At 43.4% G+C, this 25,056-nt stretch overlaps 1 protein-coding gene across 1 annotated transcript; it reads right to left on the reverse strand.

Annotated features, from left to right (window-relative positions):
- Positions 1 to 1,084: 1,084 nt before the first annotated feature.
- LOC110698866 (late embryogenesis abundant protein-like) lies at positions 1,085 to 3,041 on the reverse strand. The gene is made up of 2 exons (XM_021876383.1): positions 2,819 to 3,041; positions 1,085 to 1,622 (listed from the first exon to the last, which is right to left on the reverse strand). Exons 1-2 carry the CDS (start codon positions 3,014 to 3,016, stop codon positions 1,386 to 1,388), a joined length of 435 nt encoding a protein of 144 aa, XP_021732075.1. The 5' UTR covers positions 3,017 to 3,041; the 3' UTR covers positions 1,085 to 1,385.
- Between the last annotated feature and the right edge of the window lie 22,015 nt (positions 3,042 to 25,056).

Consider the following 25,056-nt stretch of genomic DNA (forward strand, 5'->3'; position numbering starts at 1 on the left):
CAGTCCTTGATCTTAAGACACACTTACATCATGTCATCAGTATCAAGGATTTGGGGAGACTTAATTTCTTCCTAGGAATTGAAGTTACACATACTCCTCAGGGAATTATCTTGTCTCAAAGAAAATTCACTAAGGAGTTACTTCAGGATTGTTTTTTGGATGTTTCAAAGACAGCAAAGACTCCTCATCCTGTCAATCTACCGGGTCGGCGGGTCATCGGATCGGGTCAACCGGGTCGGGTGTTTTTGAACACCCCTAATGTCTGCTACTGCTTCAGAGATCACTTGGCTGGTTAGATTATTGCAGGAGCTTGGTAATTCTGATTTGTTGCCTGTAAAGCTTAACTGTGATAATCAAGTTGCTATACATATTGGGAAGAACCCTGTCTTCCATGAGAGGAAAAAACATATAAAATTGACTGCCATTTCACCAGGGATAAGGTGCTTGAAGGCCTTATTGAACTTTCTTATGTTTCAAGTGCTGATGAGTTGGCTGATTTGCTCACTAAGCCATTGTCTGCTGCTCAACATGTTGAACTCAGTTCCAAGCTAGGACAAATTGATTCTCAATCACCTTCTAGCTTGAGGGGGGGGGGGTATACAGATTCTACTTCTGCCAGCTCAGCAAGTGCCACGTCTGCAAGTTTGTTATAACAAACTTCTTCATTCTGTTATTTCCTATGTAATGAATGCTTTAAATAGCTTTTCTAGTTGTTAATTGTCATAATAACAATTACAGAAACTTCTTTTTCTAAAAGTTCTCTCCCTCTTCTTCTTCCCTTTTTTCTCCCCTTCTTCTCCCTAAATTTAAGTTCATCAATGGAGTTAACTGTGCTCTTCAGATTTTCTGGTCTTTGTATATTTTGTCATATATATAATACAATTAGATCATATATACCTTTAAGTAACTTGGTGATTGCAAAGTAAATTAACTCGGTCTTTAAATTAGCTAAAGACCTAAAATACACATAGATCATCTATATCAAACAGCATTACTAAAGTAATTCGCCACCAAAAGTTGCTAAAATCGTCAACCATTGTACTGTGCACAGGTCATCCTTTCATGAAAATAACCACCAGAAAGAAAAGGTAAAACATTGCTTATGAAATTTAAGGTACATTCATCACATTAGACAATTGAAATTCAAAACACTCTTTAAATGGAAAGTTTCACACATTCGAAAACCCTAAAAACGAACAAAAGAAAATTACATCTCAACATCTAGAAGCACAAACTAACCCTGCGCATACTAGTAGATGCACATAGATTATTCAACATACAACAAAATTAAAAGCCTTCAACTCTGGCCTGTACATGAGGTCACATCCAAAGGTACAAAATGGCAAAAACTATAACGAAATTGAAAAACCGAACTCCATAACTAACTAGTGGTGGCCAGGCAACTTGTCCTTAATCTTGTCCATTAGACCTTTCTTCTCAGCGGGCTCATCCTCATGGTGCTGGATTGTGGTAGTGGTGGTTGTGGCCATGGTGGTTGTCGCGGTATGGTCTACCTCCTGATCCTTGTGCTTCCCACCCGGCATTAACTTATCCTTGATTTTCTCCCCCAATCCTTTCTTCTTCCTTCTCCCACCCGTGGGTGTATGTCCTTCTTCCTCGGACTACAGCAAATTCAACAAAGAATATATTGCATTGAGATTAATTAAATGAAATTCAACAATTGAGTATTTTATTTTATATCCAATTTTTAGACTACAATCATATAATGTGTGTGAAGCTCAAAGATTCCATAACACTTAAAAAAAAAAAAAAATCATGTATATAAAATTTTAGAGCTCATGACTATTTATTTTTTATTTATAAAAGATAAGGGGGGAAAAAAAAAAAAGCCTTATTAGATAACCGGGAAAATTTTAAAAGCTCATACTACAATTGACATAAAAATATAGTACATAAAAATTTTGATACGATGTACTAGGACTATTACTCGTATTAGGGGCCGACCTATTCATGTGCACAGTGATATACATGACTCACCAATAAAAGAAAAAAAATTGATTTCATGATTTTTGCCCTGCTTTCTTTTATAATTAAAGAGACCTATTATATTCAATAATCTCTCAAGTTATCTCAGCTTTTTTTTTTTTTTCATAAAAAATAATAACTTTTGCCTCTATTTATATCTTGTATTTGTGCAACCAATTTTAATATTTTCCCTCAAAGCTTATCAATTAAGTAAAAATCATAAAGTTAATGTAATACTCCGTAGTTTTATAGTACCATTTGTTTATAACATGTTATTTTTAGTACTTTCGACCTATAAGATTGAATTTTTAAGTATTATTTGGTGGTAGTATGAATTTTTATGTCCTATTTTGGATTGAAATTTATTTGGTGAAATATTATTGTTATAGATCTGGAAAAAAAATTTGTATTTTCACAAGTGATTTGAAAGTGACTCACCATCTCGAAAATCATGAATCCGCCACGGACTCATATCTGCCTTAGAAAAATGGTTACTTATTTTTAGGTCAAAGTTTAAATTTCTTTGACTAAATATATATTGTCAGTTTCACTCATAAACATATACATCAAAAAATCATCGTATGAATCCTATTACATTCGTCTTCACGAGTATTTTAAATGTATCAAATATTTATACACGCATGCAATTATAAAGGATATTAATTGTCAAAATGTTTGTTTTTTAAGGGAGAGCACAACAAATTAGTTAGTTTACACATTTTATTTTAACAAATTACTATTTATCAAACATGGAGTCATGGAGAGAAATTTTCTTGCAATATTATGAAATGAAACGATATATTGCATGAAGTTACTAAGAATATATACTAACCGATTCACCGGAGCTCGTGCCACTTCGTCGAATCTCTTTAGTAACAATACCAACAGCAGTCCCTCCTGGCTGATCTCTCCTCGGCTGGTGCTGCCCGCCTCCCAAAACATCTCCTAGCGTCCCAGGGGCACGGTGTCCGGGCTCATCATGACCATGCATGCCGCCACCGAGAGTCGCGGACGGCATCCCGCTAGTCATGGGACCTCCATGAGTTCCATGAGCTGCGCCCCAAGTGTCGAAGATTGCATCCCAGTGGTCAAGGGATTTTTTGGTAACACGGCATCACGAGTGGCAGAAGAGTGCGTCCCATGGGTGGCCGTAGAACTGTCATGTCCCACGCCACCATGAGTCCACCCGTGGGTGTCTGAGAGGTTGTCATGTCCCACGCCAGTATGAGTCGTAGTAGACTGCATCCCATGGGTGCCTACGCCGTGGGTGCCCATGAGATTGTCATGTCCCACGCCACCACCATGAGTCTTATTAGACTGCATACCATGGATACCATGGATTGTCATGTCCCACGCCACCATGAGTCGTAGTCGTAGTAGAGTGCGTCCTATGGGTACCCATGAGATTGTCATGTCCCACACCACCACCATGAGTTGCAGCCCCGCGGGCGCCCATGAGAACTACCCATGAGATCGTCATGTCCCACGCACCATGATTACCCCGCGGGTACCATGGTACTGTCATGTCCTACGTCACCATGAGTCGCAGTAGAGTGCAACCCGCGGGTGTCCACGGGGTTACCATGTTCATCAGTACAAGCGACGCCGGTGAGATGAATGGGAATGGCCATGTTCATCAGTAAGCTTAACTGGATGACCATGCTCGTCCGTCAGCTCAACCGGATTACCATGCTCATCCTTAAATGTTGTTGTTGTGATGCATCTTCTCCTAACAAAAACACAAATTTTTTCCTATATGATTTTTCTTACACTACTTCAAGTAACTTTTTTATTTTTACTTTGCTCTAACTTTGGATAGTGATATGATTTTAATTTAGAAAGAGGATAACAATATGATGAAAGAGGTGATAGAGATATAGACAAATTACGTTGCATGGAAACAAATAGAGTAGTGGAGCTTTGTGTATGGTTTAGAGAAAGAGAGTAAACACGTGTTTTGATAGATATCGTGAGGTGCTTCACGTTTGTAATTATATGGTTGATTAGTGTCTTAGTGCAAGGTTAACACGTGCTACGGATGTTTTCGGTTGGCTGATGACTATTGAGTTGGGATGTTTTCGGGTAAGCTCTACGCTGCAAATACATCTACTTGTATTATTATACATTTAAATGTATCATGTGCACGATTCACTAGTTGAAAAATATGCTTATTTATCTTGTTTAAACTTATTATTCTATGCTCATTTTTGTTTAAACTTATCTTATTTATACTTATTATCTTAAATTATTTACACCGTATCCATAAATATTATTAATGCAATAACTTAATTACTATTATTTTTTTTATGGCAGAACTTAATTACTATTAATGATGAGTATCAAAACTTTTGTATGAATTAGATAAGTAAAGCAAAACTGAGCTTATTAAATTAACAACTGTATGAAAAATAGTTTTGAGATAAGCATAATTTTGCTTATTTTAATGAAAAAAATTGCACTTTTCAATAGATAACTTGCAGGGGAAAGAGTTAAATTCCAAGTTAAGAGATGTTAAGGAAAATCATATCACCAAATTAAACAATATAAAAACCTTGTATAATGTATATTATGATATGGAGTTACACTTATATTAGGATATATTCCCCTTATTTTAAGATTGTTTTAATACAAATAAGATAAGAGAATTAAAATTCAAGTGACAAGAACACTCTTTGAGCTAAGTCTCTTGAAAGTGAAATTTTTTATAGTACACCCAAGTGTACCATGCTTGGTACACTAGATGAAAAACTATAGTAATTTTGTTGTTTTTTTTAGAAAAAAGAAAAATCAGTTTTTAAATATGTCTTGCTTAATTGAAGGAATTTGTTAATTATATCCATATTTACAACTTTCAAAATATTAATCTCCATAATTCTCGATAATTTAATTTGTGAAATATAGAGAGAATTCGTTTAGAGAGAGAATTGACGGTGCGTGGTGAATTTCATCACGATTATGATCGAAGATCTCATAATAATGCTTATTAGAATGATACTTTTGAAAATGAAGGTTGAATTAAGGAGTTCATGACCAAATAAGAAGGTAGTTTTTAGAATTTTTTATTTTAAATTTCATAATTTTGGTGTTATTGATGAAAATGATGATTTTTTATATTATTATATTTTTTATTATTATTATTGTTAACAAATTCGTTATTGAAAGTATATAATTTTCAATTAATTTTAGTTTCTACATTTTTTTTCTTGAATTCGTGTTATTTCTAAGGTTGAAGGATGATGTTCTTCATATTATGATGAATGTTCTTTTAAAATTAAATAGAATGAAATATATACTTTCTAGTCTGATCAATATATGTTTATTGAGTCTGAACTATATGTTCTTTTTTACATAACAAAATATGTTCATTAATGTATGTAGATTAAAAATGTTCCTTGGATTTTAACAATACGAAGTATGTTCTTTTTACTTGAATAGTATGTTCTTATACTTTTATATAATCATCCAATGCATGGTTTATTATCAATTTTGATATTTGATGAATCTATATATTAAATTTGAGATTTAATGTTTATTTTCAATTTTGATATTTGATGAATCTGTATATTAAATTTGAGATCAATCTGACAAAGGTTGAGGAGCGATGTTCTTTTTAAATATGGTTAAGTTCATTGTTATCAAACTAATTGCTCTGAAATCAATGATGAATTTTAATTTAATTCACATGTTCTATTTAAATATTACTTATATATATATATATATATATATATATATATATATATATTTTTGTGAAGCCAAGAAAGCATAATTATATTAAATCAATTTCTGCCAAAGTATGAAGGCTTTGGGGAAAAGAGTTCGTACAAATAAGTTCCGAGTTTGCATTCACAACCCATCGAGCAACCAAGTGAGCTAATGAATTACCACTCCTTTTCACATGCTTACATTGGAAAAAAATTAAACAAATTACTAACAGTAGAGATATCCTCATAAAGAAGAAAAATAGGAGCATGCCCCTTTTGCCTAGACTGAATAGCACGAGTTACTTGCAAAGCATCACACTCAGAGGACCACTTCATCATAGCCAAGCCTATATCCAAGCTCCACCCCAAAGCGCGCAGCACCAGCCTCTACCATATATAACCGGACTCTAGTGAACATCAATGTGCTTCATAGCAGCTGGTAACAGATGCCCTCTTGACCCTCTAATCACTGCTCCAAATTTTATCCCCTGCACTGCATCACATGAGCATCTACATTAATTTTCACCCTTCCACTCAACGGGGGCTACCAAGATCCTCTCAAAGCAGGAGAAGACCCCCACTTGGCTTGCAAACTTTAACATTATAAGCACAATAGTCGTAGAAAATCTTCACAAACCCAGTGCCAATACGCACAGCATCAACACTAGTTCCACCCTTGAAAATGGGGCTATTTCTACAATGCCATATAGCCCAAGCCAGAGAAGCAAAAACACTCAGGCGTTCTTTGCTAACCATCACAGCCATCCATAGAAGCCTAGCATCAAAAGAGGTTGTAGGAGCAGTATTTAATGAATCACCAAAGCCACTCCTCTCCCATATCGCCACTGCATAAGTACAACTAAATAGTGAATGCATGATGGACTCATCATCACATCCACATATAGAGCAGCGAGAAGAAGCACTTATGTGGTGCCTATGAAGCACTCCCATTACTGCCAACAACCCCTTACACGCACTCCATAAAAAATGGTTGAGTTTAGGAGGACCTCCAACACTCCAAATCAACTTCCACAAGGAATTAGAATTTTCCCCATGGAATAGATCCTGTTTGGGTCCAATTTAGTCCAATTGGGCCTGGTCACTGAATGATCCAATTAAAAGCCCAAGGCAAAGGTTCAACTCTCCAAATATGCTAAAGTCAAAAATCAACATCCTCAAAGCCATGTCAAGGTCAGTCAACGGCCCAATCAGCTTGGCCCAGCCCAACTGATTTCCGGGCCCAATCCGCCTCCTTCATTAGCCAAGGTATAAAAGCCAACAATTTGGTCAATTCTTGGTAAGAAGAGTAAGACAAAAAAGACAAAGACAATAAAGCCTCAAGCAACTAAACTCTTGCACAGCTTTCTCTCTCTAATATACTGACTTAAGCATCGGAGGGGCCTTCCTCGGCGTCCCCCCGAGGCTAGTTTACGTGTATTTGTCGTGCAGGAAACCCTCGGCACCTGCGTCGTTCGGACCGAGACCAAGTTCCCTCAAGATAAAAGGATCTTCCGAGATTCGATTGTTTTCATCCGAAACAATTTGGCGCCGTCTGTGGGGAACGCTACTAAATTTCGCGTCAGTCATCAAACACTCCGGCAGTCGCCATGACTAAGAGTGGAAAGAGTTCCAAGAAGGCTAAGAAGGGAGGAGGCCGGATTACGGTGAGGGAACGCCAGCCGGTTTATCCCTCCCCGGAGCAAGCCTCTTCCGAATCGGAGGCCCCCATTTCTCCGGAAAGGGAAGCCTCAAGAGGTCCTAGCCTCCAGGAGGAGAACACCTCGCACCACACTCGGCAGCCGGGGCCATCCCCGAGACCGAGTGGCTCAGGTGCGAGGAACTCCCCGCCGCGCCATAGCGTGCAATCCAGGTCACATCCGCAGGAGACTCCTCCCTCCGGACCCTCCACCGAGGAAGTGGCCAGAGCAGTGGCCATCTGCATGGAGTTCCTTAAAGCTCAAGGGGCTCCAATCCAGATGCCTGATGATCACCAGCCGAGAAACCTGAAAAGGAGGATCGGTCAGGATGATGGTGGACAAGTTCCACCACATAGACAGCTCGGCCAGAGGTGGCGAGGGGACACCCGAAACTCCAGTAAGGAGAGGAGGAGGAACCCTCAACCCTCTGACCACTCTGAAGCTCAGAATTCTATGGGGCCCTCCAAGGACCCGGAATTCGCCCGCCGAAGCATTCACGAACGCTTGGGTTCGAGGGAGGTGAGTGTGCATAGCCGCCTCACCTTCCCAGAGGATACCGGACCCCACCCAACCTTGTCTCAGCCGGGGACGAAAACCACTTCCACCTCTGAGAGAGGAGGGAGCGAGGTCCCTGAGGCTGGGTACAAGGGGAAGGCGGTCATGGTTCCATCGAACTCGCCCTTCCAGAAGTGGATTCTGGAAGAGCATGTGCCAACGGTCAAAATCCCGGCACATATTACTTACGATGGTACCTCAGATCCTAAGGATCACGTTGCCTCTTACGAGGGGCACATGTATCTGAACCCGAGGTCTGAGGCTACCTGGTGTAAATACTTTCCTACGACCCTCAAAGGTGTTGCCCAATCCTGGATCACCAAAGGGCTCAAGGAAGGCTCCATAACCGGTTGGAACGACCTCTCCAACAAGTTCAAGAGCAAATTCTCTACGGCCAACCGCCGAGAGAAGACCACTGCAGAGCTAATGAGTCTGCAGCAGGCGGAGGACGAGAGCCTCCGCGACTATCTGACTCGCTTCAGCAACGAGTCATCCGGAATCACGAGCCTGGATCAAGGCCTGGCCGTGTTCGCGCTACGGAACGGCCTCCAAGCTGGAAAGTTCCTGGACTTCATGGTCATGCATCCCCCGCAGACCCTGGAGGAAGCCTTGGAAGCATCGGATAGGTTCATCCGAGCCGAGGAGTGGAACAGATCCAGGTCTCAGTCTCGTCCGAGAATTGAGAAGCCGAAAGGGCAGCAGCCCGAAGTCTCGGCGCAGAGGAAAGGGAAGGCTAAGGCCTCAGAACCGTCCTCTGCTGCCGAGCCGAAGAAGGAAAGACACTTTCCCTACACGGGAAGGTACGATTCATACACTCCACTCTCCCTTCCCCGTGCTAAGATTTTCAGCACGACGAAGGACGAGGGGAGATTCAAAAAACCTCGTCCGTTGCCTCCCTGGCATCAGACGAGGGGAAAGGACCAGTGGTGCGAGTTCCATGACTCACCCGGACATCGCACCGAGGACTGCGTCCAGCTGAAGGACCAGATTGAGGATCTGGTCCGCAAGGGGTACCTGAGCCAATACCTCGCGGACAGGCGCGAGGAGAAAAAAGCTGAAAAAGATTCTCGGCAGGACCTCAACTTCGCTCGGAAGAAGGATAAGGGACCTCAGGGCAAGGAGTCCCTCGACATCCTAGTTATTTCCGGGGGAATCTCGCGAGGCACAGCCAAACGCCAACTGAGGGGTCTAACCCATCAGATTCATCAGGCTGAGCTTCGGCAGTCCCAGTCACCGGCGCCGAACATCCTGTTCACAGCCGAAGACTGTGAGGGGGTGGTATACCCCCACGATGACCCACTAGTAATCATTCTGGGCATCGCCAACCGCAACGTCTGGCGGACCCTCGTCGACGGCGGTAGCGGGGCGAACATCCTCTTCCGAGGAGCGTTCGACCAGCTGAGGATGGGAGCCGAGCACCTGGACCCCGCACCCTACCCGGTGTCTGGATTCAACGGCTCTTCATCGTATCCTGACGGGAAGATTACACTTCCTGTCACCATCGGCGAAGGCCGAGCAGCTAGGAATATCATGGCCGAATTTTTGGTCGTAGATGCTCCATCTGCATACAACGTGATCATGGGGAGACCCCTCATTCACGGCATTCAAGGAGTCGTCTCCACGTATCATCAAATCATGATATACGTTTCAGACGAGGGACGCTCCGAGAAAATAAAGGGCAGTCAAAAAGAAGCCCGCCGATGCAATCACCTCAAGCCATCCACGTCTCGCCGAGGCGACCGTGGCGATGGGGAGGAAAAGCACCGGGGCCGAAACGCCAAAAAGCCGAGAGGCTCAGACGTTTCGGCTAATGAAGCCCCAGACAACGAGAAATCTGATGGGGGCCAAGAGGCTGACTCCGCCTCAGAGCCGAACGACTCTGATGGCCAGCCGCGGTCAGGAAAGTCTGCTAATATTGATAGCAGGCCGGAATTCGAGGAATCCAACTCTAAGAGCATGGAAACGGATGACCTGACCGAGTCAATAGAACTGACCGTAGGAGATCCGAACAGATGTGTTAGCATTGGGTCGTCACTGGAGCCAAACACCCGTGCGGCACTCGTCCAACTCCTACGGGCCAGTGGAGACGTGTTCGCCTTCTCAGCCGCAGAAATGCCCGGGATTGATCCGGACTTCGTCTCCCATAGGCTTAATGTCGACCCCTCCAGTCGACCCATTAAGCAGAAAAAGCGGAACTACTCCGCCGAAAAGAACCAGAACATCGCAGCTGAGGTCGATAAGCTCCTAGATGCTGGGTTCATTGAACCCTGTCAGTATCCGGAGTGGCTGGCCAATGTTGTAATGGTTCAGAAGGCAAATGGTAACTGGAGGATGTGCGTTGACTTCACGGACCTGAATAGGGCATGTCCCAAGGACTCCTATCCGCTGCCGAGGATCGACCAACTGGTCGACTCGACAAGCGGGCATGCTCTGCTCAGTTTCATGGACGCATTCTCGGGATACCATCAGATCTTCATGCACCCCGAGGACCGAGCTAAAACAGCGTTCATAACAAGTTCCGGGTTGTACAATTACAGAATGATGCCCTTCGGATTGAAAAATGCGGGGGCAACATATCAGAGGTTGGTTGATCAGGTTTTCGCCGAGCAAAAAGGCCGAAACATGGAGGTTTATGTTGACGACTCAATCGTCAAAAGCATAAAAGAAAAAGATCATGTCACGGACCTAGCCGAAACCTTCGCCACCCTCAGAAAATACAAAATGAAGCTGAATCCGAAGAAATGTGTCTTCGGCGTGAAGTCAGGCAAGTTCCTCGGCTTCATGGTCAGCAAGAGGGGGATTGATGCAAACCCCGCCAAAGTACAAGCTGCTTTAGACCTCCCCGAGCCGAAGACAAAAAGGGATATTCAGCGTCTAGCCGGGAGAATGGCTGCCTTGTCCAGGTTCATCTCACGAGCCTCAGACAAAGGGCTCCCTTTCTTCAAGGCGCTGAAGCTCCAAAATTCAAAAGGCATTGAATGGGGAGACGACCAAAAGTCAGCCTTTCAGCAGCTCCGTGAACACCTGGCTCAACTCCCAACACTGGCAAGGCCAGTCGTAGGAGACATCCTATACTTATACGTGGCGGTCAGTCCAGCCACGGTAAGCGCGGTGCTGCTAAGGGAAGAAGAAAAAGTTCAACAGCCGATCTATTTCGTCAGCCACACCCTGACGGATGCCGAGACGCGCTACCCATTGTTAGAAAAAGTGGCTTATGCAGTGGTGGTGGCTGCTCGGAAGTTGCGACCCTATTTTGATTCTCATCAAATAGCGGTTCTAACTGATCAGCCGTTAGAGAAAGTCCTCGGCAAGGTTGAAAAATCCGGTAGACTAGCAAAGTGGGCTTTCGAGCTCACCGAGTTCAGTATCGGTTATCAGCCGAGAACAGCCATCAAGGCGCAAGCCTTGGCAGACTTCTTGGCCGAGTGCTCCTATCAGGAAACTCTGGATGCAAGGAGGAAAATCTGGACCGTCTTCACGGATGGGTCCTCCACCGTGAACGGTTCGGGGGCAGGGGTCGTCATTACCTCTCCCGAAGGCAAAACCTTCGAGTATGCACTAAAATTTTCATTCAAAGCCTCTAACAACGAGGCCGAATATGAAGCAGCCATTGCTGGCTTAGACCTGTGCATATCGTTGGAAGCCGAGCATGTCTACCTCAAGACAGATTCTCAGCTGGTCGCCAATCAGATCCGGGGGGAGTATGAGGCTAAAGAGCCTTCAATGGCAGCTTACCTCACAAGGATCAAATCGACAATTGCGAAGCTGAGATCTTTCGAAGTAGAGCTGATCCCAAGGGGTCAAAATGCTCAAGCGGACGCACTCTCCAAACTTGCAAGCTCAACTCTGACTGAGTTAAGCCGTTCTGTCTATGTGGAGGTGCGCCGAGAAAAGAGTGTAGCCGAAGCAATATCAATCTGCTGCGCTGCACTCGAGCCGAGCTGGATGGATGACATCCTGGCTTATAAACTCAGGGACGAGCTCCCCGAGGATAGGAATTCGGCCTCCAAGATAAAGCGGATCAGTTCACGATTCCTCGTCTTCGGCGGCCAACTCCTCAGAAAATCCTTCTCCGCTCCATTGTTGAAATGCGTGGGTCCAACGGATGCCGACTATATTCTCCGAGAGATTCACCTCGGCATCTGCGGAAACCACATAGGAGGGAGAACCTTAGCCCACAAAGCTCTCAGGGCAGGGTATTTTTGGCCTACAATGATCTCGGATGCAAAGAACATGGTCAGAAAATGCGAGAAATGCCAAAAATTTGCACCGGTGATCCATCGGCCATGCCAAGATCTCCAGCCAATTCTTAATCCTCTTCCATTTGCACAATGGGGGTTGGATATTCTGGGACCCTTTCCCGAGGCCCCATACAAAAGAAAGTGGCTGATAGTCGGAATCGACTATTTCAGCAAATGGATTGAAGCGGAAGCTGCTTCAAGCATATCTGAGCAAACTGTCAGACAGTTCATCTGGCAGAACATAATAACTCGGTTCGGCATCCCAAAAGTTTTTGTGTTCGACCACGGCAGACAGTTTGACAACCTGCCCTTGCGCCGATACACTGATCAATTCGGGATAAAATTGGCTTACTCCGCGGTTTGCCACCCTCAGAGTAATGGCCAAGCCGAAGCCGCAAATAAACAGATCCTTAACGCTCTCAGAAAAAGAGTAGAGGATCAAAAGTCCAAGTGGGTAGAGGAACTTCCGGGAACCCTCTGGTCACTCCGGACAACCGAGAAGGAGGCAACGGGGCATTCACCTTTTCAGCTGGTGTATGGATCCGAAGCAGTGCTTCCAGTGGAAGTGGGCTCAGAAAGCCTACGAGTGAATCTCTTCTCAGCCGAGGAAAATGAGCAGCTCATGAAAGAGTCCCTCGACTTCCTTGACGAGATTAGAGATCTAGCCCGAGAAAGGATGGCTGCACACAAGCTCAGAATGAGCAAGTCCTACAACCGAAGAGTCTATCAACGACCTCTCAGAGTTGGGGATTTAGTTCTGAGGAATGCTGCAGCTGTTCAAAAAAGTCGCATTCATGGCAAACTCTCAGCATCTTGGGAGGGACCTTATGAAATTTATCAAGAGCTTCAGCCCGGTACTTTCAGACTCAAACAAATGGATGGCACCGAGCTGAAAAACCATTGGAATGCCGATGTGCTCAAAAAATACTATGTGTAAATCCTTCGGATAGTACAATCTATGTAAGTACACTGATTTTGTTTACAAAAAGGCCATCGAGCCAGTATTCATTCAGATTGCGTGTATTCTTTAAGTCTTTATGCTTTCTACGGTTTTTCAAAAATTCAAGGTTTCATTCGGCGCTGTCCGGGGTATTGCATAATGATGCCTTGTACCTCGGCAAGCCGTAAAACCTGCCAAAAAAGGATACAAGCCCGAAGTATTGCATAGTGATGCCTTGTACTTCGGAGAATCTGTTCCTTTGGGCAAAAAGGCCATAGACTTATCCGAAACATAGCCTAAAAAATAGGAACTGATAAAGCCCCGAAGTATTGCATAGTGATGCCTTGTACTTCGGATGAATCAGTTCCGGGTGGTAGTTGCAACTCTGAAGTATTGCATGATGATGCCTCGTACTTCAGATAAACTGCTGCCCCGGCATGGTGTTTCGGATAGTTGTTCCCTTGGATGAATTGAAGAAAGTGTCACAAGAGTACCATCTCTAGAGTGAAAACTCTCAGGTGGGAAATCAGTACTTTAAAAACAGATGTAGAAAATAAAGCAAGGTGTTCAAAGATCCTCGGCTTAGCCGAGAAAAATTATCAGCCATTCCAGAATTCAGAAGACCTCATCTTCAGATTTCTGGGGGGGCAGAGGGAAATAGAGAAATGGCACAACTGATCTAATACCCTTCAGCTCAGCCGAAGTTTGATACTTATGTCAGTTTTTTCACAAGTTGAAAACATCCGAGTACAAACGGCAAAAAGAAGTCTCAGCAGAAATGATTCTCGCTAGCCGAAGTTCTGCACTTAGCAAATATTTGAAAGATCATTCAAAGAAAGCAATAAAGTGCGAAGACTGGTAAAGCGAAGAAAAAAAATACACAAGAAAGCTGAGAAAGTGAACTTCTTTGAAATAAAAGTGTTGAATTACAAAAATAGTCGGCAGCCGCCCACAAGCGGAAAATAACAGCTGCCGAAATACGTACATAAGCAAAAAGTAAAACTGCTGTACGACAAGGCAAGCTGAAGCAAAAAACAAGGCAAAAAACTCAGAAAGCGGCGAGTCTAAAGTTGAGCACATGATGAACCGCAAGATTCTGAAGACGACTGCCCGAGTTCCTATGCTTCAGCCTGAGGATCAGACTGATCAGCTTCATTGGGCCCAATGGTGGTCTCAGCTCCAGCAGCAGAAGAAGCAGGCTTTGCACTCTGCCGAGCCTCCCTTTCCCTCTGCTCAGCCTCCAACTCCATCCTCTCAGCTTCTTCCTCGGCTTCCTCAGCCTTAAGGATTTCAGCTTCGATTGGAGTGGCATACTTCATGTGAGGGTCTTCGGGATCTTGGACCCATTCAGCACATTTGGACCAGTCCAGCTTCGGCTCAGCATGAAGGCAGACCCTTCGGCACACTCTGAACCCGTTTCTAAAACCCATTTCATACTCTTCTTGGGTATAGATACGGACTTTGAGTAGAGCCTCAGCATCGGCCAACTTCTTCTTCGTCTCCTCCAAGTCTTCCTCGGATCTCTTCAGCTCATCGACGAGCTTGGAGGAGGAGCCTTTCAGCTCGGTAAACTCTTGCTGAACCCGGGAAGCCACGGCCTGAACTTGGACCATTTCTTCCTTCTTGGCAGTGAGCTGATCCTCAGCCTCTTGTAGCTTAGCTCTTTGAGCTTCAGCAGCAGCAGCAGCCTCTGAGAGTTGGACGTCTTTGGCCAAGAGCAACTCTTCAGCAGCCATTCGGCTGGCTTCAAGAGCCTCTAGACGCTGCTGCACTTCAGCTTGTGCAGCAGTTCCTTGAATTCGGCTCTCAATAGCAGCCTTGAACTTGGAGACGTCCACTCCCATATGCTCCTGGAGGAATTTTTCCCCTTCCATCAGTGGGGGAAAAACCTCCATCTCCATAGCATCGCAGAAGGTTTTCAGAGCTTCGGCAGCTTTTTTACCGTACTCCTCAACCTCCTGCTGCTTCTCTTCAGCTGCTGCTTGCTTCAGCTTAGCAAGCTTAACTTCCTCTTCAGCCACCTTCCTTTCGTGCACAGCAGCGTCCACCCTATCTTGTAGGGAATCTATCAGCTCTACAGTGAGAGTCTGATTGTGCACGAACTGAAAACAGGGGCACAAGTTAAAAAAGTAAAAAATAATAGCTGAAAGGTTGAGTTCAGAAAGAAATCAAGGCAAGGAAAATTACCTGCATCATCAGCAGTTGGTTAGACCTGGCTGGGTCAGGAACTGATCTACTGGATTCGCCCATCCCAGCAGTGGCCTTCAGCGACCAGATCCTTGCCCTGTCTACTTCGGACATGCCAGCAAAACTGCCGAAGTAGGCTTCAGCTCCTTCTCGGTTTTGACCCCATATGAGGTCCCAGATGTGATCTGGGATTGGAATTCGGGGGGCCGAGAAACCCATTTCTCCAGAATGCAGAGTCTGGAAAGAAGGGAAGGACGACGATGGAGCTTGATTAGCTTTGGTTGTCTCAGCATCGTCCTTCTCAGAGGAGTCAAGTACTATGACCTCCTCTTCTTCAGGGGTGAGGACGAAAGCCTCAACCTCTCTTGCGATATCTGCCGTGAAGCCTTCAGCACTTGACATCACGGCATCTTTATTTTCGTGCTCAGCAGCACTCTCCTTGATTTCTTCTTGGACCCCTCCCTTAGGTCCGGGAGTTCTCTGATCCACCTCCATCTCAGGAGGTGGTGGAGGGGTCTTTTGAGGAGATTGGGGTGTTGGCTGGGGAACCCTCGGCGATCCATTGCCTTCCTCAGGTTCCCTTATTGCGACGCCGATGGTCATCGGCCTCTGCTGAAAATCATGAGGGCCGATGATGGCCATCCTTCGGCGCCTTTTCAGAAGGGGCTGCTCGTCCATATCTGAATCTGAAGACTCTTGTATTTGATCTTCGGGACGAACAGGAGCTTTGCCTTCTCTGTGTCTGTTACTCTCTTCAGACTGTAACAGACAGGGGGGAAGAAGAGTGTGAGTAAAAAAAAAAAAAAAGAAAAAAAGAAAGAAAAAAGTTGTCTAAAAACTCACCGAGGTCTTCAGCAAAGCCTCGTCTTCTTCAGCTGCTCTAGCTGCAGCTTCGGCTTCAGCAGCTCTGGAGGACCCTTCTCCTCCTTCACAAGCTTCAATAACCCGTGCAACCTCTTCGGCTGTACGGGCAGCTTCAGCTTCTTCTTCCAGCAGCTGAAACAAGGGATCCCTCTTCTTCCACCAAGGCTTCTGCCTCTGATACAGAGCAACAGCCTCAATTTGGAAGTGGGAAGAGTCTAGGTGAACCTCTCGGCGCCTTGGTTCAGTGATAGGGGGAGCCCGATCAGTTACGACTCGTTCTCGGTTGACGCCAAGGCGAGCGTAATCAATGCCGATGTTGGTCTCGTCCCGTTCTGAAAAAGAAAAGGGGAGAAGTCCATTCAGTTAGTTCGGCACATCACAAGAAAGCAAAATGAAAGAAGAAAAGAGATAATTAAAAGGCCTCGGCCCCAGCCGAAGAAGATTACCATCCCTAAACTTTCGGCTGAGGCCGACAGCTGCCAGCATATTCTCTTGGAAAACATAGTGCGTATCGGGGAGCCAAGTCTCCGGGATATGCTGCATTCGGCCGCTGCCTCCCCGGTTCGGCAGCTTGCCGAAGATGTTCTGCTGATTAAGGTTCGGGTCTGGCCCGCTATCTTCGGGAGGACCTAAACTTCCCATATCAGGATCCGGCTCGGCAAGATACCGGGGAGCGCTGAAAACATAAGGATGGCTCGGCTCCGTGGGCGCCCTAACCCAAATCCATTGACCTCTCCAGTCCTTGTCTGAAGAGTCGTTCGGCCACATGGTTAGGAACGGGGGCCGAGACTCAATCCGATACCACCCAGAACCATGGCTTCCGTGCCCACTCTGAATATTTGGCACTAGCCGATGGAGCTTTCTGAAGCAGTGCAGGTTCGGCACGTATCTGAAGAATTTGCAGACCCATAAGTACGTCATTACCCTTCGGATGCTGGTGGGGGTCAGCTGGCACAGGGAAATGTTGTAATGGATCAGCAAGTCTCGGACGAATACGTCCAAAGGGAACCTCAGCCCATACTGAAGCTGTCTCGTGTACACCCCCACATACCCCGGGGGTGGACGATGGATTCTATCGGATGCTGAGGGCATTCGGCACCAATATCCATCAGCTTCAAAAATGCCGTAGTGCAACTCAATTTGCTCAGCAAATCGATATTGATCGGCGTTCTCTACCCACCATGAGTAGGGACGGTTCTTTATCATGGCCGAAGCTACTTCGGCATCCTCCCACTCTGAAAACCCTGGGAGGATATCCCAAAGGACAGCGGGAACTTCATCATCCCGTCCTGAAGCTCTCACCCCCTCAGCCCTCTGAGGAGGAGCCGAAGAAATGGGAGTCGCCCTAACCCCTTCAGCAGGGTCAGACTCTGTCCTTCGTCCATTCCAGGTCCCAATCCTGACCCTGGGATCGGGAATTAGCCTTGCTCTTCTTGGAGCACGGGCTCCACCTCTAACTCCCCTCACCATCGACGAATTTCGAAGGAAAAAGTCGAAAAAGGGGAAAGAGTGCAAAGTCGAGGAAAAATGAAATAAAATCAAAGGAATTTACCTTGATCTGAAGCAAAAGCCGCCGATTTACGAATTGGTAGTGACAAGTCTCAGCTTCTAAGCTTAATGCTCGGGGAATTTGCGAAGTTTTGATGCGGGCTCTTGAGCGTTCTTGAGAATTCTGGGTTTGTGTTGATGAGTGAGTGGGGAGAGAAGACGCGCCTCTATTTATATCTCCAGAAATGGGAATTCAAGGAGTCTGCGTTTCAATTTCTCTCAAGCACCCCACTAAGTAACCGTTAAACACACAACCTTGCAGTTAAATCGCCCACTACCCGTCCAACTTCCGCAATCATCCACATTAACTGTTGTTATCTCATTAATCATGGGTTAATTACGGTTTAAATTCACATTTTTGGATCAGCAAATCATTCACTTCCCTCCTTTTCTGGTTAAATCAAACCCGACCCGTCATCCTTCCAAATCGGGTCTGGGGGGCAAGTTGTTTGGGTCCAATTTAGTCCAATTGGGCCTGGTCACTGAATGATCCAATTAAAAGCCCAAGGCAAAGGTTCAACTCTCCAAATATGCTAAAGTCAAAAATCAACATCCTCAAAGCCATGTCAAGGTCAGTCAACGGCCCAATCAGCTTGGCCCAGCCCAACTGATTTCCGGGCCCAATCCGCCTCCTTCATTAGCCAAGGTATAAAAGCCAACAATTTGGTCAATTCTTGGTAAGAAGAGTAAGACAAAAAAGACAAAGACAATAAAGCCTCAAGCAACTAAACTCTTGCACAGCTTTCTCTCTCTAATATACTGACTTAAGCATCGGAGGGGCCTTCCTCGGCGTCCCCCCGAGGCTAGTTTACGTGTATTTGTCGTGCAGGAAACCCTCGGCACCTGCGTCGTTCGGACCGAGACCAAGTTCCCTCAAGATAAAAGGATCTTCCGAGATTCGATTGTTTTCATCCGAAACAGATCCCATGCTCGCAGCTGTTTCCCATACGCCGAAGCCAGTACCCGCTTTTTACAGTAAATATTCCATCCTTCGTAGGCCACCAATAACGAGTGTCCTTTTGACCAGTGCAAAGCAGAGGTATATCAAGAATTGCATTTCTATTAGCAGCACTAAAGTTCAACTCAATCATATTATCATTCCAGCAATGCAAATTATCATCAATCAAATCACATACCATTAGGTCTGGATTGCTGCTGCCAATAGGAGTAGGCACGATATAAGCACTGTCACCAGGCAACCATGATTCCTCCCACACTCTAATGCTCCTACCATCCCCCACCCTCCATTTCAAACCATCAAGCAGCTAGCCCTTTGCTCCCCACATACTACGCCACCTGTAACTCGGGTCATACCCTCTTCGAGCCTCAAGGAAATCATTATGCTTAAAATATCGCGCTTTCAACACACAATGTAGCAGAGAAGAACTATCATGCAATAATCTCCAACCTTGTTTTGCCAACAACGCTTGATTAAAGACACGTAAATCACGAAACCCCATAACCCCTTTTGACTTTGGAAGGCAAAGGTCCTCCCATTTGCCAGTGCATCTTTCTTTCCGAACCAACGGTTTCCCACCAAAATCTTGCCAACAAGGAATGAATGTCGTCAATCAAGCCATCGGGAATTTTAAAGATACACATCATATAAGTAGGGATCGCTTGTGCCACCGCCTTAATGAGTATCTCCTTACTCGGTCTAGAGAGGAGTTTTTCTTTCCATCCTTGCAACTTCTTCCAGATACGCTCCTTCAAGCAAGCAAAAATGGTCTTCTTTGATTTCCCAATAATTGTCGGCAACCCCAAATACTTCTCATGCTTGTCCATTTCCCTCACCCCAAGAGTCCCTACAATGGCATTTCTCTTTTCCACACTCACACATTTACTAAAAGCGACTTCAGTTTTGCTTAGATTAACTTTCTAACCCGATGCTCTTTCATATGTACTGATAATTTCAACAATTTTAGAGCATTCTTGCAAAGTTTCTTTCGCAAAGAGAATACTACCGTTCGCAAAGAACAAGTGGGACACTCTAGGAGCCCCTCGGCACACCCTTGCCTCATAAATCTTATTCTCTTTAGCCACTTTCGAAATTAGAGTAGAAAAGGCATCCGCACAAATCAAGAACAAGTACGGGGAAATAGGATCCCCTTGCCGAAGCCCTCGAGAAAGAACCAATGAACCTGAAATCGAGCCATTATACTTGAAGGAAAAAAACACACTCTCCAAGCATTTCATCACACGACTAATCCAAGCTATCTTGAATCCCATCCGAATCATAACTTTTTTAAGAAAACTCTACTCCACTCTATCATAAGCGTTGCTCATATCAAGTTTGAGGGCGATCGAGCCATTCTTACCCTCTCCTTTTCTCTTCATGGAGTACGTGAAAAATTTCGAAAGCTATGAGTGCATTATCATAAATCAACCTGTTAGGAACAAAAGCACTCTGATTCACTGAGTTTACCGATCCAAGCATAGGCTTCAATTTATTAGCAAGGGTTTTTGAGATAATTTTGTACAAAACATTGCATAAGCTTATGGGCCTAAACTCCGTCATCCTCTTTGGCTCGTTACATTTTGGAATAAGGACAATGCAAGTGCGGTTGACCTTATTTAAATCCACCTCACCGCGCCACCATGCTTTGACAAAGTGTATCACATCACTCCCCACAATTCCCAAGAACTTCTGAAAAAATAGAGCATGTAACCCATCCGGACCCGGAGCCTTGTTGGGGTGCATTTGAAAGAGTGCCTCTCTAATCTCATCCCCCGTCGGTTCTTTGTCAAGAGCCATATTCATATCCTCGGTAACAAGTGCCTCAATCCCTTCTAAAGCATCATCAAACTCAACCGGCTGATAAGACTTGAAAAGTTCATCAAAATAGCGAGAAAATACCCAGTCAATAGATGAAGACGAGGTCTGCCAATCACCATTCTCATTAAACAATCCCATAATAGCATTTTTCTTCCGTCGTTGGCTTGCTTTATGGTGAAAGTATTTCGTATTTTTGTCCCCGTCTCAAAGCTCATTTGCCCTCGATCGAGCATACCAATATGATTCTTCCATTCACCTCAACTCATTCAACTTGCCACTAACTGTCTGACATTGCTGAAGCATAGTTGTATCCATACGCCCACCTTGTAGCTCACGCAATTTATTTTCAGCTTTTTGGATTTTTTTTTCTTCAAGCCACCAAAAGTTTTCCCAGCCCACGCCTTGAGTCTCTCCTCCATAATAGCAATCCAGTCAGTGATAGGAGCAGCCAACCCCTCACACCAAGCGTCCCCCACCACCTTCCCACACTCATCATTCGAAAGCCATATAGCCTCGAACCTAAACACCTTATCTCTTCTATCAAGGTCATTTCGATCCCCATATTTGAGAAGAATGGGAGCATGATCAGAATGGCACATTGGAAGATGGATCACCTCTGAGCACTGAAATAACGCACACCACCACGCATCCGCCACATACCTATCAAGCCTCTCTCGAACAAGAGCCTCCATAGAATTCCCACGCTGCCAAGCATAAATATTTCCTTTATACCCAAGATCTCTACAGCCACAATCATCTAAGGCCCCCCTAAATGCATCCATCAACCTCTCCTCTCGCACCACCCCTCCACTCTTCTCATTCATCCCAGAATTTCATTAAAATCACCAAAACAAAGCATAGGTACACTAGCTCCCTTCTTCAACCTCCTCAAAAGATCCCAAGTCTTAACGCTGTCTCTGACCAACCATACACCCCCACAACCTTCCACACAAGAACATTATCATTACTACAAACATCCACCTTGATATGGTGCGCTGAAAAAGAGCACACTGTCACATTCATGTCCCTCCACCGCATCCCCAACCCTCCCGATCGCCCATCACTACTAAGACACAAGCCATTTATGAACCCACATCTATTTCGAATTAACTCCAATCGATGATTATCAATCTTAGTCTCCGAAACAAAAACCAACTTTGGCCTATCCCTCCAACACCAATCCTGGAGGGCTCGCATTGTCAATGGGTTGCCAAGCCCATTGCAGTTCCAAGCCAAGATTTTCATTACCCTTCGCGGGATTAGTTGCCACCAATCGCCGCTACTTGAGTTGTTTCGACCCAACCCGAGGTATCATGACTACTCTTCAATTTTTTAGAGTCCACCCCTCCTAACCCCGTACCACTTTCCTCCCCCTTCTTCACAGCCTTTCTTTTTCCTACACACACACCTTCTACCTCTCCATCCCCATCCTCCTCCATCACATCAGCAATTAATCCATCCCCAACAATCAGCTTTCCCACATCAATTTCCTTCCCTTCCTTGAACCTCCCCGAAAAACGGAGTACTTTCTTTTGCTTTTTAGTCTGTGACTGTGGGGCAAAAGTTCCAATTGAGAGCGACAAATTTTGAACGGGCATCACATTCAGAGACAAATTCTGAGGAAAGGTATCATTTGTCATCATCTCTACACTATTCAAATCAATCTTATAGGCACTCTTCAATAGCACAGGTATTTGTTTTAGGGTACAAATAGGCACTATGTCAGCATCACTTCTTTTGTCATCAATCGCACTCTGCTTCAGCATAGAAGAGTCCTCCCCATTATTCAATACAGTAACTGAGCTCGTCCCTTCAATTAAACGCTGTGCACTATTCCCAGCCATCTCTTTCCCTTTTTCCCACCTGGACCTCCTCCTCCCTTCTAGAATCATTCTATTACGTGATAAAAAGTTGGCGCCTACTCTGAGTGATATTAATAACCTCCTTATTCATCTTACTGAAACCTCTTCCCGGAGACGCTTTAAGAAATGTCCCCTAACCCAGTTTCTTCGATTTTTCCTCCTAAAAAATAGCCACACAATCTCTTTCTGAATGTCTGATTGTACCACACGCAAAGCAAAAGAACGGAAGTCGTTCATACTTAAATTCAATCTTAACCATCTCCCCCTTCCTATATTTCACCCATTGGTATCGCCGCAAAGGTTTTTCAATGTTCATCATAACACGAACTCTGCGATATCTATTCAGTCCAAGGTATCCTCTTCCAGCTCCATAAATTCCTCCAAATTCGAGATTAGGGCTTTTGCATATGCATCGGTTCGACAATTAAAAGGCAAATTCATGATCCTCATCCAAAAAGGTGAATGTGGAATTTCACCTGTTCAGATTGTTCGTTCCCATCAATTTCTTTCAAAATCAACAAATTATTTTCCTAACACCATGGTCTCCCCTTCAATACTTTCTCCTTATCCTTCCAATGGAAAAATTGAAAAGCATAAAGATTAGGACTAATTACCCTAATTATCAAGTCATGAGCAAGGGACCAAACCTTTAACATACTTCTTTTAAATGCTTCAACATTATACGGCTATTCAGTGCACAGCCACCCTACAAGTAGTAAATCAATTTTATCATCGGACTCCGAACAATCAATTTCACCAGCATCAATTAGATCGCCTTCCTCATCCTCAATTCTCAGAGACGAGTATTTTGGTTGCCAATTCGTCGGCCATCACCGGAGAAACCACGCTCAGCAAGGCACGGAGCGTAGCGCGGTTGTTCGAGACGGAGAAGATGGTCTTTCTTTCGAGAGAGTTTAGCCCTTTCTTTCGAGGGAGTGCTTACTTATGTTCTTTCATATATTCCTTATCTTCTTTTGTTATGTCCTTTATGTTCTTTTGTTTTATCAATATATGTAGTTGTTGTATGATTTTATTGTTTTTGTTAATCTTGTATATGTTTTACGCAGATGTTCTTTTAATTAATCTATTATGTTCTTTGATGTATTGAATTAAGGGACACAAAATTTCTATTTTAACGGATGTTATTTTAAAATTATTTTTAGCATCATTTTTTAATTTTTATAATTAATTTTGAATATTATTTGATAATTCTATATTTTTTTCAATATTAATTATTAATATGTATATATATATATATTTTTTTTTTGAAATCAAGATCTTGAAGGTTGATGAGTATATTATTTTGGGACCTCCTCTATTGATGATTGATTTTTAGACCTAAAAGGCATTTGTGTTATTAATAAAGAACATGATAATATTATATAATGCACATTATTTATATTGACCTACCATGATCCGAGGGCAAAATTCAAAGAACATTTCACAATAAACAATGAATATTATGTGACTATAGAAGTACATTAAGCTTAACATCAAAGAACATGGACATTTAATATAATTTATTAAAAGATCCACAAAAAATATCTCTATATGATAATAATGAATATATGGAAATAATATAGCGGTAATATATATTGCAAACAAATATAAAGTACATCTTCTTTTCTGATAAAGAACATTGTTAAATCATACAAAGAACATTACAACTAATACGCATCGCCATTAGACCATATTATAAGTGTGTATATATATATATATATATATATATATATATATATATATATATATATATATATATATATATATATATATATATATATATATATATATATATATATATATATACACGATAATACTATGTAATGAACATTATTTAGATTGTAACCAGCATGACAAAATTTTGAAAATGAAATTTTGAATTTTGAAAATTGAAACTTGATTTATTTATACGAACAAAATTTTTTTAGAGACAATTAGTAAAAAGATTTACCATTAGATGCGCGATAAAAAGATATAGTAGCAGTTATCTTTTACTTATTTAAAATCTACGCTCAAAATTATCGCGTTCTTTACATTTTAACAATGTGTTCTTTTCGTTCTAATTATATGTTCTTTACATTCCATCTCAAAGATTTCAAACACCATGTTCTTTATGTGTAAACATGATGCACTTTCCACTTTTTTTAAACAGGTGTACCTTGCATTGCTTGAAAGATTATATTTCATTTATTTAATCTAGTTTGTTTGTTGTTTCCTCTTTCGATTTTTCCTCGATGGAGTTTCAGAAGATTACCCCTTGGTTTCCTTTGCTTTAACATAGTAATGGATTTTCAATCTATTACTTTGAAAAATACCAATCTTAACACTACTCCTCAAAATGAAATGTTTGAGGGCCTTCAAAATACAATTTTGAAGGTTCATAGTATGTCAATGATCTCATCCTTAGAGAATAGATCAATGGTACCTACAGTAAGGTACCGAATCACTTAAATGTGATTCAATTTGTGTTGTTAAGTCTTGACCACTTTGTTTTCCTTCCCCATTTACTTAATATTATAAGATGTTAGTTTCCTTTTCAGCTTGTTTATATGTATGCCAATTTTTGTGTGTTCGTTGTCCTCTTATACACTCTCCAAGTTCAATGGAAAGACGTGGGATCAAAAAATGGAATGTTGTATTCCTCGCCGCATGTTCGAAGGCAGATAGTAGATTTCTCAAACCGGCAAGATCTAGCTCGG

This window comes from Chenopodium quinoa, unplaced genomic scaffold (genome assembly GCF_001683475.1).
Source record: "Chenopodium quinoa cultivar QQ74 unplaced genomic scaffold, ASM168347v1, whole genome shotgun sequence".
NCBI classification, from domain to species: domain Eukaryota; kingdom Viridiplantae; phylum Streptophyta; class Magnoliopsida; order Caryophyllales; family Amaranthaceae; genus Chenopodium; species Chenopodium quinoa.

Bases quoted from the DNA above. Each gene is read 5' to 3' on its own strand.
- LOC110698866 (XM_021876383.1), bottom strand. From the start codon at position 3,016: ATGACTAGCGGGATGCCGTCCGCGACTCTCGGTGGCGGCATGCATGGT. The intron at 1,623-2,818 runs GTTAGTATATAT...AATTTGCTGTAG, and splicing joins GCACGAGCTCCGGTGAATCG to TCCGAGGAAGAAGGACATAC.